General features: G+C 34.9%; 1 protein-coding gene across 12 annotated transcripts in view; it reads left to right on the forward strand.

The window, feature by feature from the left end:
* Positions 1-14708, forward strand: part of PAM (peptidylglycine alpha-amidating monooxygenase) — a 279877-nt gene that overhangs the window by 208618 nt on the left and 56551 nt on the right. For all 12 annotated transcript variants that reach the window (XM_029218598.1, XM_029218593.1, XM_029218592.1 and 9 more), the window contains 5 exons: positions 5957-6005; positions 7361-7428; positions 8500-8580; positions 8849-8925; positions 9244-9347. In XM_029218598.1, coding sequence (XP_029074431.1) covers positions 5957-6005; positions 7361-7428; positions 8500-8580; positions 8849-8925; positions 9244-9347 — 379 coding nt within the window. The remainder of the gene's footprint in view (positions 1-5956; positions 6006-7360; positions 7429-8499; positions 8581-8848; positions 8926-9243; positions 9348-14708) is intronic.

Below are 14708 nucleotides of genomic sequence, written 5' to 3' on the forward strand. Positions count from 1 at the left end.
CACAAATTTCCTAAAATACATTTTTATTATTAAAGATGTTACTTCTTTGTTTTTCATAAGACTTGGCAATGGTACCAGGCATGCTTTTTCCGTACTTCCATAAGGAAAGGGTCCATCATCTAAAACTGTGGGCGGGATAGTAGATAATGGGTGTGCTTTATCCTTTATCTTTATCTTCTGAGGAGAGTGCAGTGAATTAAAATCCACTCTACAACTGTCTTTCTGAAGGACTTTTCCAGTTAGTGGGATGTAGTGTATAACAACACATTGGTTCCCTCAGGATTGATGATTAACCTGTTTTTTTTAATTGAAGCAGGAAACAACCTGGACAAGATGAGCTCATGAAGTGTATCTCTTGAGGGAAGGATTAGGAGAGATCAACAGACTTCTAAGGACCTAAGATGTAATAGGTTATTATCATGCATTATTCTACATACTTACTTTACTACTTAGCTATGAATCCAGGCAGGAACTAAAAGCTATTATTAGAAAAGCAAGCTAAATAGTATGGAATGGATAACCTCATATCCCATGCATTCACCTCCCATTAAGAGAAATGTACTTCCTACTTAAGTGGATATCCTTAAGTACCACTGGTTACTTATCAATTCTTGCTTAATTCCTTTATTTTAACTTCAGGACATTTCATAGATAAAATGCTTTGGAAGTGTCTAAGAAATAGAACTCTTTTTTTAACGTAAATAATGTTTACTAAATACTAACATTCGAGAATTAGTTTTGATACCCAGGTGTGTCACCAGTGAGCTGAATTGCTTTGGCCAACACCCAGTCTCGGTAGCCTCTTTTCCCCTGTCTATAAAGTGCAAGATTTGAACTCCTTCATCTCCAGGGTCCCTTCCAATTCTGAAATTCTATGAATCTATATATTTGATAAAATACCTTGCTGCGGTTATACATCTCTGCCTAAGCAGAGGAGAGCAATTTCTCGAAAAAGAGAAACTGAGACCCTTGTGGAGCGAGTGGTCATCCAGTTTTCATCTTACTCAAGATTAGATTTGGGTTGAGTGCTATTTTCAAGTTTCATCCAGTGTCTGTAAATACTTGTTTCTTTCATCATCAGACTACCCTTCAGAGGTCTTACCACTCAACCAACAGTACTGCAGTACCCTCCTACGCCATGATACGCTTCTAAGGCATTATTAGACTTGATTTTACATTTCTTTTTAAAAATGATTCTCTTAATGTTTTCACTGTTAATAGCTTTACCATTACAAAAGCTTCTGGTACGTACATATGACATTATACTGGACGGTAATGACATAAAATGAAATCTACCTCCCAGTGTCATCTGATACCTATCTGGTGAATGAAGTTTCATCATCATATCTTGAAATCAATCAGGCTAAAAGTATTTCTCACTGAAAGAGAACAGCAATCATGAAAGATCCCTTTAACAGTGGGTTCAATCCTCTGTAAACACAGAACATTAATAGCTAAAAGTCAAGTATTCACCAGTATACCTTGGAGAGAGAGTGCACCTATAGCCCAGTACAGTGAAAGAACAATCTGTTTTTGAAGCAGAAGACTAAAATAAAATAAAGATACCTGGAAAGAAGAGCTGTCAGAATTTTTGCATAATGATAGCTGTACAGGATAAATGAATAAACATAGATTAAAAAAACAATTTCAGTATCAATATAAAAATTGCCTCACTCTTTTTTCTACAAACACAGAATCCTGTTGAACTAACTTCTTCTGGCCCAGAACTCAGAAAGAAGCAGGTTGTCTTGAGTCTGGTCAAGGGGAGCTTTATTGCTAAAAGTCATGGAAGGCCTTTGAAACAATGTATTATCAACTTCTTTGAGCTCCTACTGTCCCTAATCCAAGAATTTCATTTTAGCCAGACCGTGATGTTTATGTCTTACTACAATTTCACTATATCACTGATGACTCTCTTCTGTATCTCCCTAGGTCATACCTTTCTGAATCAGCATTTCTATTTACATTTTGAAAATATCTATTTTGTGCAATATCTTTAACATACCATTTCAATTCTAATTCCTTTTTTAACTGTCTCCTTACTCATTTAATATTCCCATGTTTTCCCCCTTTTTTCTATTCCTGTTGTTAAGTTGGAAAAATTTGATGTGCTTTAGTTTCTTCAGTTAAAGAAATTCCTGACCTATAACTATGAAAATATATTTCTTAAAAGTAAAATATTCATGTGCTGAAATTTTTTGGAATTTTTTGTATTTCTTCACTAATTTTCCTTCTGTATATTTTGATTTCTGGAGTTTTTTGTAAAACAGGTAAGATTTTCACTTTGGATCTGTGTATATTCACCAGCCCTCTACCCATATAAGATTTACATTCTCTAAGACAAAACTTAGAGTCTCTAAAATTCAGTTTTCCCCAAAGTCATTATGTTATAATACATTAAGTCAGAAGTTCAGTATATTTTTCTCCAGAATGTGTTGAACATCTCATATTACTACTTGAGTTTTTAGCTGATTTGTTATTATTGTGTGATATCCTTGACTTTCTTACAGAATATGGCATGTAGTTGATAAACATGTGGGATCAAAAGAAAACCTGGTACTTTGTCTTTGCACTGGAGTGGTGAGACTGTGGCTCACTTTTTAATCTCTACAGGGAAGCAAACAGACAACAATTATATAGAAATTATTTAATTGGCTATTTGCTATTATTTAATTTAGAGAAAACTTTGATGTGTGCTTAGAAAATGTCTTCAAATTAAAATTTGTTTTTGACTTATTTTCATGCTTTTCTTTGACTAAAAATCTACTCAATTTAGACATAAATTTGACACATTTCAGCTTTAATAATAAACTTATTTAATAGTTCCTGAAATGTGTTAACTTATTTATTTTTCCCATTTACTTTTTTTTTAAGTCATGGTAAAGAAAATCAGCCAAGTTGGATATCAAAATGTGATGAACTTGATTCTTTCAACACAAGGATATAATGTAAAACCAAGAGACAATTCTCATTGTACATAGAACTTTTTGCTTGGATGGACATGGTAGGGAGAAAACAAGCTCTCACTTGATATTGTTAATTAAAATAAAAAATTACAAAATCCGACATTAAGTAATTAGTGAGTAATCTGTAAGTGCTAGGTAATGTGCTAGGTGGACACCTTATATGATCCTGTCCTGCATTGCTTAAAATCTTCCAGTGGCTTCTTTGCAGACAGAAAATAAAACCCAGGCTCTTAACACACTCTGCATGGCCCGGACAGTCTCCAGCCTCTTGGCCACCATATCCTTCCTGGGCCACAGTAAATAAAAAAGCTACCCAGTGTCATATTATCCTGTTGAGTTCACTGTGTGACATTATCATGTTTATGTATTTGGTGTTTTGTTTTTCCCTGTCCCACCTACCCCATTTCCCTATCTCCTCCACTTCCGTTAGAGCATAAGCACCATGAGAGCAGGAATTTTGAACATACTGTTTTTCACTGAATCCCCATTGTGTAGAACAGCGCCTGAGTATAGCAATTGCTCAGTGAATATTAACTGAATGAATGGATGAGTACCATTTCTCAAAATAGCCTTAGAAGATAGATATGACATTGTTTATATACAGGAGAAATGTTTTCTGAAAACAACCAAGCTAATTAGGTGAGTCTCTGGAGTTTAGAATTCGTTTGGTATGAATTAATGGTATACTTTCCACTATTCTCATTTTATTTTATTTATTTTTGGCTGCATTGGGTCTTCGTTGCTGCGCACGGGCTTTCTCTAGTTGTGCCAAGTGGGGGCTACTCTTCGTTGTGGTGCGCGGGCTTCTTGGCGGTGGCTTCTCGTTGCGGAGCACGGGCTCTATGCGTGCAGGCTTCAATAGTTGTGGTGCACGGGCTTCAGTAATTGTGGCTTGCAGGCTCTAAAGTGCAGGCTCAGTAGTTGTGGCACACAGGCTTAGTTGCTCCACGGCGTGTGGGATCTTCCCGGACCAGGGCTCGAACCCTAGTTCCCTGCATTGACAGGCGGATTCTTATCCACTGCGCCACCAGGGAAGTCCTATCCACTATTCTCTTTTGATCAGTGGAGATATTTAGGTAATTCTGGATAAATTCTATGGCTAATCATTTTGCAAGTAGTACAGACTAGGCATATTTACTAAATCTCAATCAGTACATTTAGGAAAACTTGTTCTCAAAAATAAAAAAAATTTTTAATAAATTTAAAAAATACTGTTATCCTTTCTATATTTAAAAGCATAGGCAAAAATTAAGATAAACCTGTAATTTATTCTTTTTGCTATTATTTTCTCCTCATCTATTTAAAACTCAATTGAAATTTAAAAAAAAAGAACAGTGAAATTATTATGAAAATAAAATCTCACTGAAATTGATTTAGGAGATTGGATAAAGTCCCTTTGTAAAATGACAAAAATAAATCCAACTGATTAAATATAAAATATTTATCATTGAATTTATTTCTGTGTTGTTTTTAAGATCAAGCTTAATACTATACAGAGACATTTCCTTTGTGTTTTACTACCAAAGTATTAAACATGATTTGTTATATTTTCTTTCTAAACTTTATCTATGGTAAATAAAAATGCATATTTTGTTAGTTACCTGTTATTATGTATTTTTATGTGAAGCTACGTTTGCTTTTCTCATGAGTATTACAGATGAAACGAAAAAATTTTCTTGAATTATTGCATGTGCTGTTATTTATTAGTATACTTCACTTTTTAAATAATTAATTCATTATTTATTTTTGGCTGTGTTGGGTCTTCGTTGCTGCATGCAGGCTATCTCTAGTTGTGGCGAGCAGGGCTACTCTTCGTTGCAGTGCGTGGGCTTCTCATTGCAGTGGCTTCTCTTGTTGTGGAGCATGGGCTCTAGGCAAGCAAGCTTCAGTAGTTGTGGCTCATGGGCTCTAGAGCGCAGGCTCAGTAGTTGTGGCACACCAGCTTAGTTGCTCCGTGGCATGTGGGATCTTCCCGGACCAGGGCTCGAACCCGTGTCCTCTGCATTGGCAGGCAGATTCTTAACCACTGCGCCACCAAGGAAGTCCAGTATACTTCACCTCTTAATTTCTCATATAAATCTATCAATCTTGCACACACATACACAATAGTTACATTAAAATCAACTCTTAAAGTTGAGATATAGAGTTTTATAATTACTAGAATAAAATGTGAAATAGAAAGGATTTAACATATACAGAAATGGAAGGAATGAGTAAGTCTGAGTTACTCTTCATGGTCTCTGTGGTTAGAGATCAGCAACTTCAAAAGAGATCAGAATTTGGATGAGTAATTTAAATTTTTACCTTCTTTCTATTTGGAGAAGACGAAGAAAGAAGAGAGAAGATTTGTAAGAGGTCTCTGAAGTGTCCTTGGCAAAGATGCAGATACTTAGCAGCTCTCAACTGATGTTAGGGTGTAAAAAGAATGCACATCAGGTTCCTGTTTAGAAGGTGGGAATGAACAAGGCGTAGAAACCAAATAAGGTGATCCCTATACATAAATTTGAGACATTACAGACTCTAAAAAATGGTTATATCTTGAAAGCCCAAATTATGGACTACTTCAGTTTTTGAAAAGTAGAAAAGCTAGTTGTTTGGAGCCCCATGGAACAAACCATTCAGTTCACAAACTTTTCTGGATGTTTCAACAATACAGATAAGGCATAGAGAGAAGCCACAGCTTTCTTCTGTGAGCTTATGACTAGTATTTAGTGTATCTGCAGGAAAGCAGATAACTAGTCAGTTTGATGAGTCAAAAAAAAAAGCTACAGACTGCTTGAAATGATAGGTTTGTTGTTGCTCTGGGATACATTGGAAATAAATGGATTTCATGAATATGAAAGTACTCTATAAACTATAAAACACCATACAAATGAAGTATGTAGGGTTTTTTATGTAGTATTGGGTTGTGACTAGTTAACACTTTTAGTTTGAAATCCAGTTTTCACATTTTTATATTTAAGATGTGTATTTTGTGTGTGTGTTTTCAGATAATCACAAAGACTGCTCTGGTGTTTCCTTACACCTTACACGCCTGCCGTAAGTACTACTGTTATCCTAGCTTAGTGACAACTTTAAGATCTTCAAGAGCTTAAAAGTGGGAAATCCACTGTGCTAGTTACCTATTGCTGTATAACAAATTATTCTAAACGTAGTGGCTTAAAACAACGAATATTTATTGTCTCATTTTCCTGTGGCTCAGGAATTTGGGCACAGCTTAGCTAGGTGCTAGGGCTGGCAGTCTCGCACAAAGGCTGCAGTCAAAGTCTCGGCCAGGGTTTCAGCCATCTGGAGACTTGACCGAGGAGGATTCGCTTCCAAGATCTCTCGTGTGGCTATTGACGGGATTCAATTCCTTGCTGGCTGTGGGCTGGAGGACTCCCTCCTTTCCTCCCCGTGTGGGCTCTAAACAGGGCAGCTCACAGCATGGCAGCTGGTGTCCATCACAGCTAGCAAGGGAGAAAGCAAGAGGGTGAGCAGGATGGAAGCCAGAGAGTCATTTTGTATTCTCATTTCAGAAGTTACTGAATATAATATATAAGCCTGATAGGTGAAGAAAATAGTTAACAACAAATCTTCATACTCTGAACCCAGCGGAGAAAAAAAAAGAAGTCATTTTTGCTATATTCTGTTTGTTAGAAATAACAAAGTACTGGGTCTGGTTACTAGGTCCAGCCCACATCAAGGGAAGAAGATTGGACAAGGGCACGAATGTCAGAGCTGTGGGTCTTTGGGAGCTGTATAGATCGGGCTTCTCCAGAGAAACTGAACTAACAGAATGTATGAGAGAGAGAGAATGAAAGAGAAAGAGAAATTGAGATTTACTTTAAGGAATAGACCCACACAATTGTCCGATCTGGCAAGTCTGAAATATTCAAGGCAGGCTGGCAGGTGGGAAATCCTGGCAGGAATCAATATTGCAATCTTGGGTCCAAAGACAGTCTGGAGGCAGAATTCCTTCCTCTTCCCGGGACCTCAGTCTTTTCCCTTAAGAGACCCACCCACGTTGTGGACCGTAATCTGCTTTACCCAAAGTCAGTGTTTTAAATATCAACTACTTCTTAAAAAATACCTTCACAGCAACATCTGAATTAGTGCTTAAACAAACAACTGGGCACTGCAGCCTAGCCAACTTGACATATACAATTAACCATCACAGGAGCCACTAAGAGACTGCCTTCCACATTTACTGTGCCACAAAAATGTGTATTATTTGCCCAAGAAAGTAGAGTTTTCTCCAGAAAAAAATATATATTCTACCTCTTTTACCATATTATTTTAATTTTCACATGAATCATATTTTACAGACCAATGTATTGAAGTATACCTTATTCTTCCAAGGCAATAGTTTTGACTTTGCAAATAGTTGAGATAAATATTACTGTTTTCTGCAGACAGCCTTTAATTGCTGGCATGTACCTTATGATGTCTGTTGACACTGTTATACCAGCAGGAGAGAAAGGTGAGTAATGATCTTTCAGAATTACCGTTACCTCATTACCTAATCTTTAAGAATGGATTTACAGTATATTTTTCAAAACACTTGAAATGACCAATATTTTTGAGTCCCTGAAAAATACACCAGTTCTTTATTATCCTTGGAGTTAAAATAGGTTTTTGTATTATTCCAAGCCAGTAGTTTATTATTTTCCAGTTTTTATGCTAAGAATTGAGGCCCACGGGTAAGTAGAGGGTTATACAAATTAAAGAATAATTCTTGAGTATTTTACAAATCAGTCATCCATTCTTCTGATGCCAGAAACAAATTTCATATCATACTGTAGCATAAACTACTGCAGAGAATATCAGATTCAGAATCAAAAGCCAGCAAATCCAGGTGCAACTCAAGTCTTTGAACACAGATTTACTGGGCTTATTTCTCCATTTGTAAAATGGGGATAATAATAGCTGATTTCTCCTAAACTTACAAAAAGCTATTGGAATAAATATAATATTATTCATCAGTGTATCTTATCCTTTGGTGAAAGTGTCATATTAAATATTGTTTGTTTGTTCTTACTGGGAATCTTTTAAAGTTAATGACAAGTATGATCTCATTACTTTTCATTGGCTTATTTTAAAAGACGTTTATTGAATAGCTACTATGTGTTAGTCTGCAAGGAAGGAAAAGTATATGAAATGTTTCCTTCTCAACAGGAACTGTCAATCTTGTTATCTTAGGTATCTGTAATCAATTTTTCAAAAATCCTGTTCTAAAAATAAAAACAAATGTTTAAGCTTTTTCAACTGTGTAAATTTCGTGATAAAGATATCAAATTAAGCCTATGTTTTCATTGTTGATTTAGCCTAGTCATTTTGTTTATGAGTGAAATAAAATATGAGGGTAAGGGGTTCTTAACTCATCTTAGTAAAGTAGCTGGCACATAATAAGTGCTTAATATCTGCTGAGTATATGTTTACTCAAAACCCCCATGCTTAGCTACCTGTGAATACTCTATACATACTTTTAGTCAAGAATAATGTTATTTTCCAGTTGAATAGTGACTTTTTTCTGTGTTTTCATTTCTAACAGTGGTGAATTCTGATATTTCATGCCATTATAAAAAGTATCCAATGCATGTCTTTGCCTACAGAGTTCACACTCACCATTTAGGTAAGAACTTTAAACTACATATTAGATGATATACCACTGTCCTTGCTAATGCTATAAATGTAAAATGTAAATTATATTTGACCTTAAATCTGTTTCAGTGAAAGAGATTTTGTGCAATACCTTGAAATCCTGCATGTTTTTTGATCATATTGTTTTCATGAAAATGCCTAGCATTTGGAGTTCTGAAAATATTTTATTTTGAAATAAGAAAAATAATGCCTTTTATTTTTCTAATACCTTATATAATTATAATTTGTGTTCATTACAGGTAAGGTAGTAAGTGGATACAGAGTAAGAAATGGACAGTGGACACTGATTGGACACCAAAGCCCCCAGCTGCCACAGGTGTGTAGAATCTAGTACAATTTTGAGAGAAAAAAATATTAATCAGATAGTAATTAAAAAAACCCTCATAGAGCCCTTGTGAGTTTCTCTAGGATCTAAACATCTCTAAATCTACCTTTACTGTATATCTAAGTTGTGTATAACCTCTTTTCCAACTTGATGGTTTCCTTATCAGTTCTCTTAATATTTCTAAGCAGGGTGGTGAAGTGTGTGTTCATCCTCTCTACCCAGGGTGCCCCAAGCCTCACGTTATTAAGGCATGTGGTTCTGGGTTTTATTGAGAATTTTAGTGAATCATTGTATTTGTCTTCTTTGCAGGCTTTCTACCCTGTAGAACACCCAGTAGATGTTAGTTTCGGTGACATACTGGCTGCAAGATGTGTATTCACTGGTGAAGGAAGGACAGAAGCCACACACATTGGGTATGATTTCACAAATTCCACTATTTAAAATGATTTTCATTAGGACAAGGCATGAGTATAGGTGACAGTTATCTTTGTGAATGAATGGCAGGCACATTTTTCTCCACTATGAACAATTACAACAAACTATAGCATTTTATGATTTTAGAACTGATTGATTTAGATAAACTCCAGAACATGTGCTTACTTTTTCATGCTTCCTTTCTTCCTGCTTATTCAAGACCTTCAGGATCACACCTCTACATATTACAGTTGCCACAAGAGTGTGTATTACTTCCTGTACATTTTAATAAAGAAAAATGTAATGATTATAATTTTTTTTTCTCGTGTCCTTTTGCCCTGTGTTCAACTTTAGGTGATTATATAGGTTTTGCATGTAGTGGTGGCCCTTAATTATTCAGAACCATTGATTTTTTTCTACCTGTTAAAACTTTTATGTATTCATTGTTTTCCAGATAAGAAACCAAGTGAGAATAATACTATGCAGTACCTTTTCCATAAGAGAATGTTGAATTTTTAAATAATTTTCAAAATACCGAGCTGCTTTGAAATAAGTATACTTTATAACACCAAGTAAATTTTTCAAAACACTATGAATTGTTTCAAAAAAGGTTTGCCTAAATTAAAAATGAAAGATAAAGTCTCTTATCATTTCTTTCTGTTAGAAAAGAACCAAGGAGCCTCCTTTCCATATTAAACTAGGTTATAAAATATTTATGATGCCACCTAGAAGATGGAGCTTTAAACCATTTATCTTTTGATCAGAGAGAAGTTACAGAGAATAGGCGTCTGAAAATATGCATTAGATGCACAGAAGATGATTCTTATGATGACAACACTAGCTGTTGGTTGTCAGGGGAAACAGAAAAGGTACCGATGCAGGTAAAAGAAAAAAAAAGCATTCGAGCTGGTGGAATAGGACTTTTTTATGTCAGTCTAAAAGGGTTTTGTATTAATAAGCATCACTTTTAAGGCTAAAGATAAAACATATAGAAAAAAGTCATCAAGTTATATTAAATAAGAAGTTTTTAACAGCTTTGCTTTTGGATGACTCTGATAAATTTGGGAAGGAGACTTGAGTAAAGCAATAAAATTATTGAGTTACATAAAATGGTAACAAAAGGACTGACAAAGTAGACATAATTAGATTTGAAAAGTCTAATAATTCACTTATTAACAATCTTTAAATACATGAAGTGTAGAGCCTCTGGAACTTTACTTAAACGCCATTGGTTATTTTATTAACCTTTGAAATAGACAAACAAAGGAGTAAAAAAACCCCTTTCAACACATTCTTTGTACTAGCTTACAAGTTTAAGTGTGGAATAAGTAGAATAGTTTTGCTTAGAGGTTCCTGTACAGCTTTGGAGGGCTTGTAACTTTGGCCAGATTCTATCCTTTGAGTATCCTCTGTGAGGCAATTATCAGCCATAGAAATTAATGACTTGTTATAGTACCAGGATGAGAGGCCAAAGTGATCTCTAGGGGCCTCTTTCGGTTTCATGAGTCCAGAATAATTCTAGTCTTTTTTAAAATGTGCATTTTGCTTTAAAATAATACCCTAAAATGACTATACCAATCTATCTTTTTGTAACTCTCATGTGGACTAAAGAAAATGCCACTTTGTAAATGAAATAGAAAGAAATTACAGGAAATTAACTTATTGGGTGAATCCATATTCTGAATATTTAATTTAAACTAAGGAAGCAGAAAATTTTGAATAAACTTAAATATGAATTAAATCCTCATAATAATGCAAAGCATTCTTATAGCACTTAATATGCTTTTTAGTAATAACAATAATGCATCTGTTTTGTAAAGTAAAAGGTACCACCTCCATAGGGTACTATAGAATCACAATTGAGAATGTAACCAGTATAAAGAGAAAACTAGTATTTTTATGATGTCTTTTAAATTAAATGATACTCTGTAAATCTCCTCTCTCTCTTCTCTGTTCCCATCTAACCCCCAACCCACATACACAAACACGTACTCCCACTGGCACAGGTTTGAGCCCTGAGCACGAAGCTGACTTAAATACAAGTCCCACTTACCCAAAGGTCATATGGAGCCAGCAGATGCCCCCTTCAAGCACTGGAAGAAAAATGGGCTTCAAGTTTTTTACCTTCTTGTTCTACAGCCACCTGGAAACTAGGTTTTACTGGAAAATTGTACCATCAGTGGCCTACTAGGAAGATTTTCACTTGAGTGATTCTTCTACCCAATCCTAGCTTAACTCTGTATTAAGCTAGAAATTTTAGGACTGGAGAAAACTTAGCTTAAGTAGAGCAGTCATAGTTAACTAATGAAAAGCCCTTAAAAAACTAGGGACAGATTTTTCCATATGAGAGATTCATCTCAAAATATAACCATTAAAAAACAGGTGAATTTAAGACAAATTATGTTAATAAATTTACTTAATGGTAACATTTTAAATCCAGATATATTATGTTTCTTTTTAAATAGTAAATATGAGTAATATATCTTAGGTAAAGTTGCGCTAATGTATATATTGACAATATAGTACTAATTAACCTACCAAGAAGCAATATTTTCTACCTGACTGCATTACATATTTTATATTAAACATGATGCTTCTCTAAATTCATTTCAGATGTTTAGTCAAGTTTAAACAACAAAGAATTTAATTGAGTCAGCCAAATAAGCTAATTAAGTCAGCTAATTTGCCTAAAAGTGTATATGCTAAAATTTTAAATTAATTCTTGAGAACTGGTAGGTAATATTTACCAGTTTGGTCAGTTTGTTGGTGATATTTTTCATTTGGGACCAGTTATTTCATATACATATGAGCAGGTCTAATAAATATTTGTAGTTACCAAGCACAACAGTTTAATCGGCATTTAAAGTGTATTATATGCAAATAAAGTTATATGATCAATAGCCTCTTAATGTACGAGTTTTCAAGTACCATGAAACTTCTTAAGAAACAATTCAAAGCTTTGTAAAATAACTTCTTTAAAGTTTTCATAGTTCTTTCCAAAATTAGTCTTTCACTGTCATTGGTTATTTTCAAGTCTAGCACCCGTTCATATTTCTTTCCAAAATTAGTCTTTTATTGTCATTGGTTATTTTCAAGTGTAGCATCTGTTGAGTGTAAGGGGCAGGGGCTAGGGATGAGGGAATCACCAGAGTGGAGTATCACTGTCTGAAACATAGTCATGGTGTTCCATAATATTTGGGTTTTTATAAATGATACATTTCACAATATTTGATACTTTCTTAAATGTCAATTACATATCTTTATAATATGAAATGATATATTTTTATAAAAACCCTGATAGATAGATAGATAAAAGAAAGATAGATAAACAGGTAGACCTCAATATTTTTCAGAAATGCTGTGAATTGAGTTTGTAATATTGACCTGACTCAGCAGTATGATGTATTAGGGGTAACAGGTTATGCTGTAATACATTATAAACATCTGTTAAGATAGATTGTTCCTTCTTCCTCATTCAACATGTATTTATTGAGCATGTACTATTTTCAGGCTCACCAGACTTTGTCAGATTTAAAGCTAGCCTATATAAAAGAAGTAGTTCTCTTAAGCACCTTATTATGCATGAAGAGGAAAGAAATACACCACTGTAATTTGGGGATATAGGTGATGCCAGCCGTCATCATTTAGGGAATCACATTGGCATTAGGGAGTGTTGAAAGGACCATTCAGCAGAGCCAGCGCAGAAGTCTGAACACAGTGTCCCTCCATACTTTCTCATGTTAACAAGCATTAGATTGACAGAGTTGCATTGCATATGTTGTTCTCTATGGAGAAGAAGGGTAGATGTATCACAGTTCTCCCTTAGGAACATAGAAAGCAGTTTGGTTTAAAGTTAGATATTTTTTGGGTGAAAGAAAGATGAATGTGGAATAAAACAGGCACACCGTGTTGCTGATACTAACAATGATTTGAATCCTACCATGTTTAGGATATGATAGTTTCTGTGTCAGATAGGAACTCAGAGTTACTTTGACTACAAGTTCAATTATAGATGGAAAGGAATAAAGTATGACTCTTTTCTTTTTCTTCAGCTGTTTAATGAAATTTTCTTTGTGATTGCGAAGATTCTTAAATTGTTTAATCAGCTCAATATTGTATCATAGAGTTAATACCTTAAATGAGCTATATTAGTGAGCCGATTAGGCTGTTTCACAAAATCACATGTGTTTAGAGATGAACATGGGCATGACATTCCCAAACAAAAAATATAGGAGGATCTATCCATTGGTTAATTGCAAGTTTCATTTATTACCATACAAATTTATTCAGTTTTTTTCCTTTCATTAATTTGGGAAGGTTTCATTTTGCTTTCCCTCTCTGCACAATGATTCAAGGTTTTCTAAACCAGGGCCACATCTTAAATTACGTTTCCCTCATTTCACTCTCTTGATCTATACCTTTTTCCTCATTTTGAATGAGGGGAGAGTGGATAATATGGTGGGAGCTCTGGCTTATTACTTTGGCACCAGCCATTCCTTTTATAGCACATAATTTTCTGACCAACTCCAAAGCTGCTAAAATGTAATTCTTAGCAATGGCATTTTGACACATGAAGATGTGTGTAGTGAACAGGTGTTTGCTTGGGTTTGCACTTCACTCTTTGCTTTTATTTCATGGGAAAGGCAATTACACTGGCAGGTATCAGATTCAGAGAATGAGAAGACAAATTATTTTCAAAAGCACAAACGGAGCTTCCCATAACAGGGGCTCATTCCTGTGGTCTCTCAGGCTCTACATTTTCAGAGCTTAGAGGAACCACATCCCTTTTTGGAAAAGATTTTTCTTTTTTTTCCTTCCCTTGCTGATGTCATTACTGTTGCTATGGAGAGGAAATAAGTGCCACATGACATTGCTGGAAAAATCAACACTGATGTATTTCTGTATGGCAAATAATCCATTTCAGAGCTTGTTTTTTTATTAGTAGAGGCTTGCTAAAAATTGTCAGAACTAACACCAAAAAGGAAATGTTGCTTTGCCCAAACCACGCTGGTATATAAAAGGTGGTTTATGTGAAGATGTACCTAGTAACCCATGTGAATTGAGGAAGAAGAAAACATGTTCTATAAACTATTAGGCATGATTTATATTATTCGGAACTTTTTCTTGGAAATGACCACCCCACTGTTTTAAAATCTATCTTTAACGTTGAGTTATTCAGTTGTACGGCACTACCCCATTCAGGTCTGAGCCCTTAGAAGACATTAGGCCTGGTTTCATTTTGTATCATTCCTCAGGCATTCTTTTCTTCCCTGCTATAGAAGTCAAGGTGCCAAGTCAGATACCAGAGATAACGTTTATGATGTCTTAGTATCAACATATGATTCTTGATTCATCTCACC

This window comes from Monodon monoceros, unplaced genomic scaffold (genome assembly GCF_005190385.1).
Source record: "Monodon monoceros isolate NGI ecotype Baffin Bay Population unplaced genomic scaffold, NGI_Narwhal_1 Super_Scaffold_12, whole genome shotgun sequence".
NCBI classification, from domain to species: Eukaryota; Metazoa; Chordata; class Mammalia; order Artiodactyla; family Monodontidae; genus Monodon; species Monodon monoceros.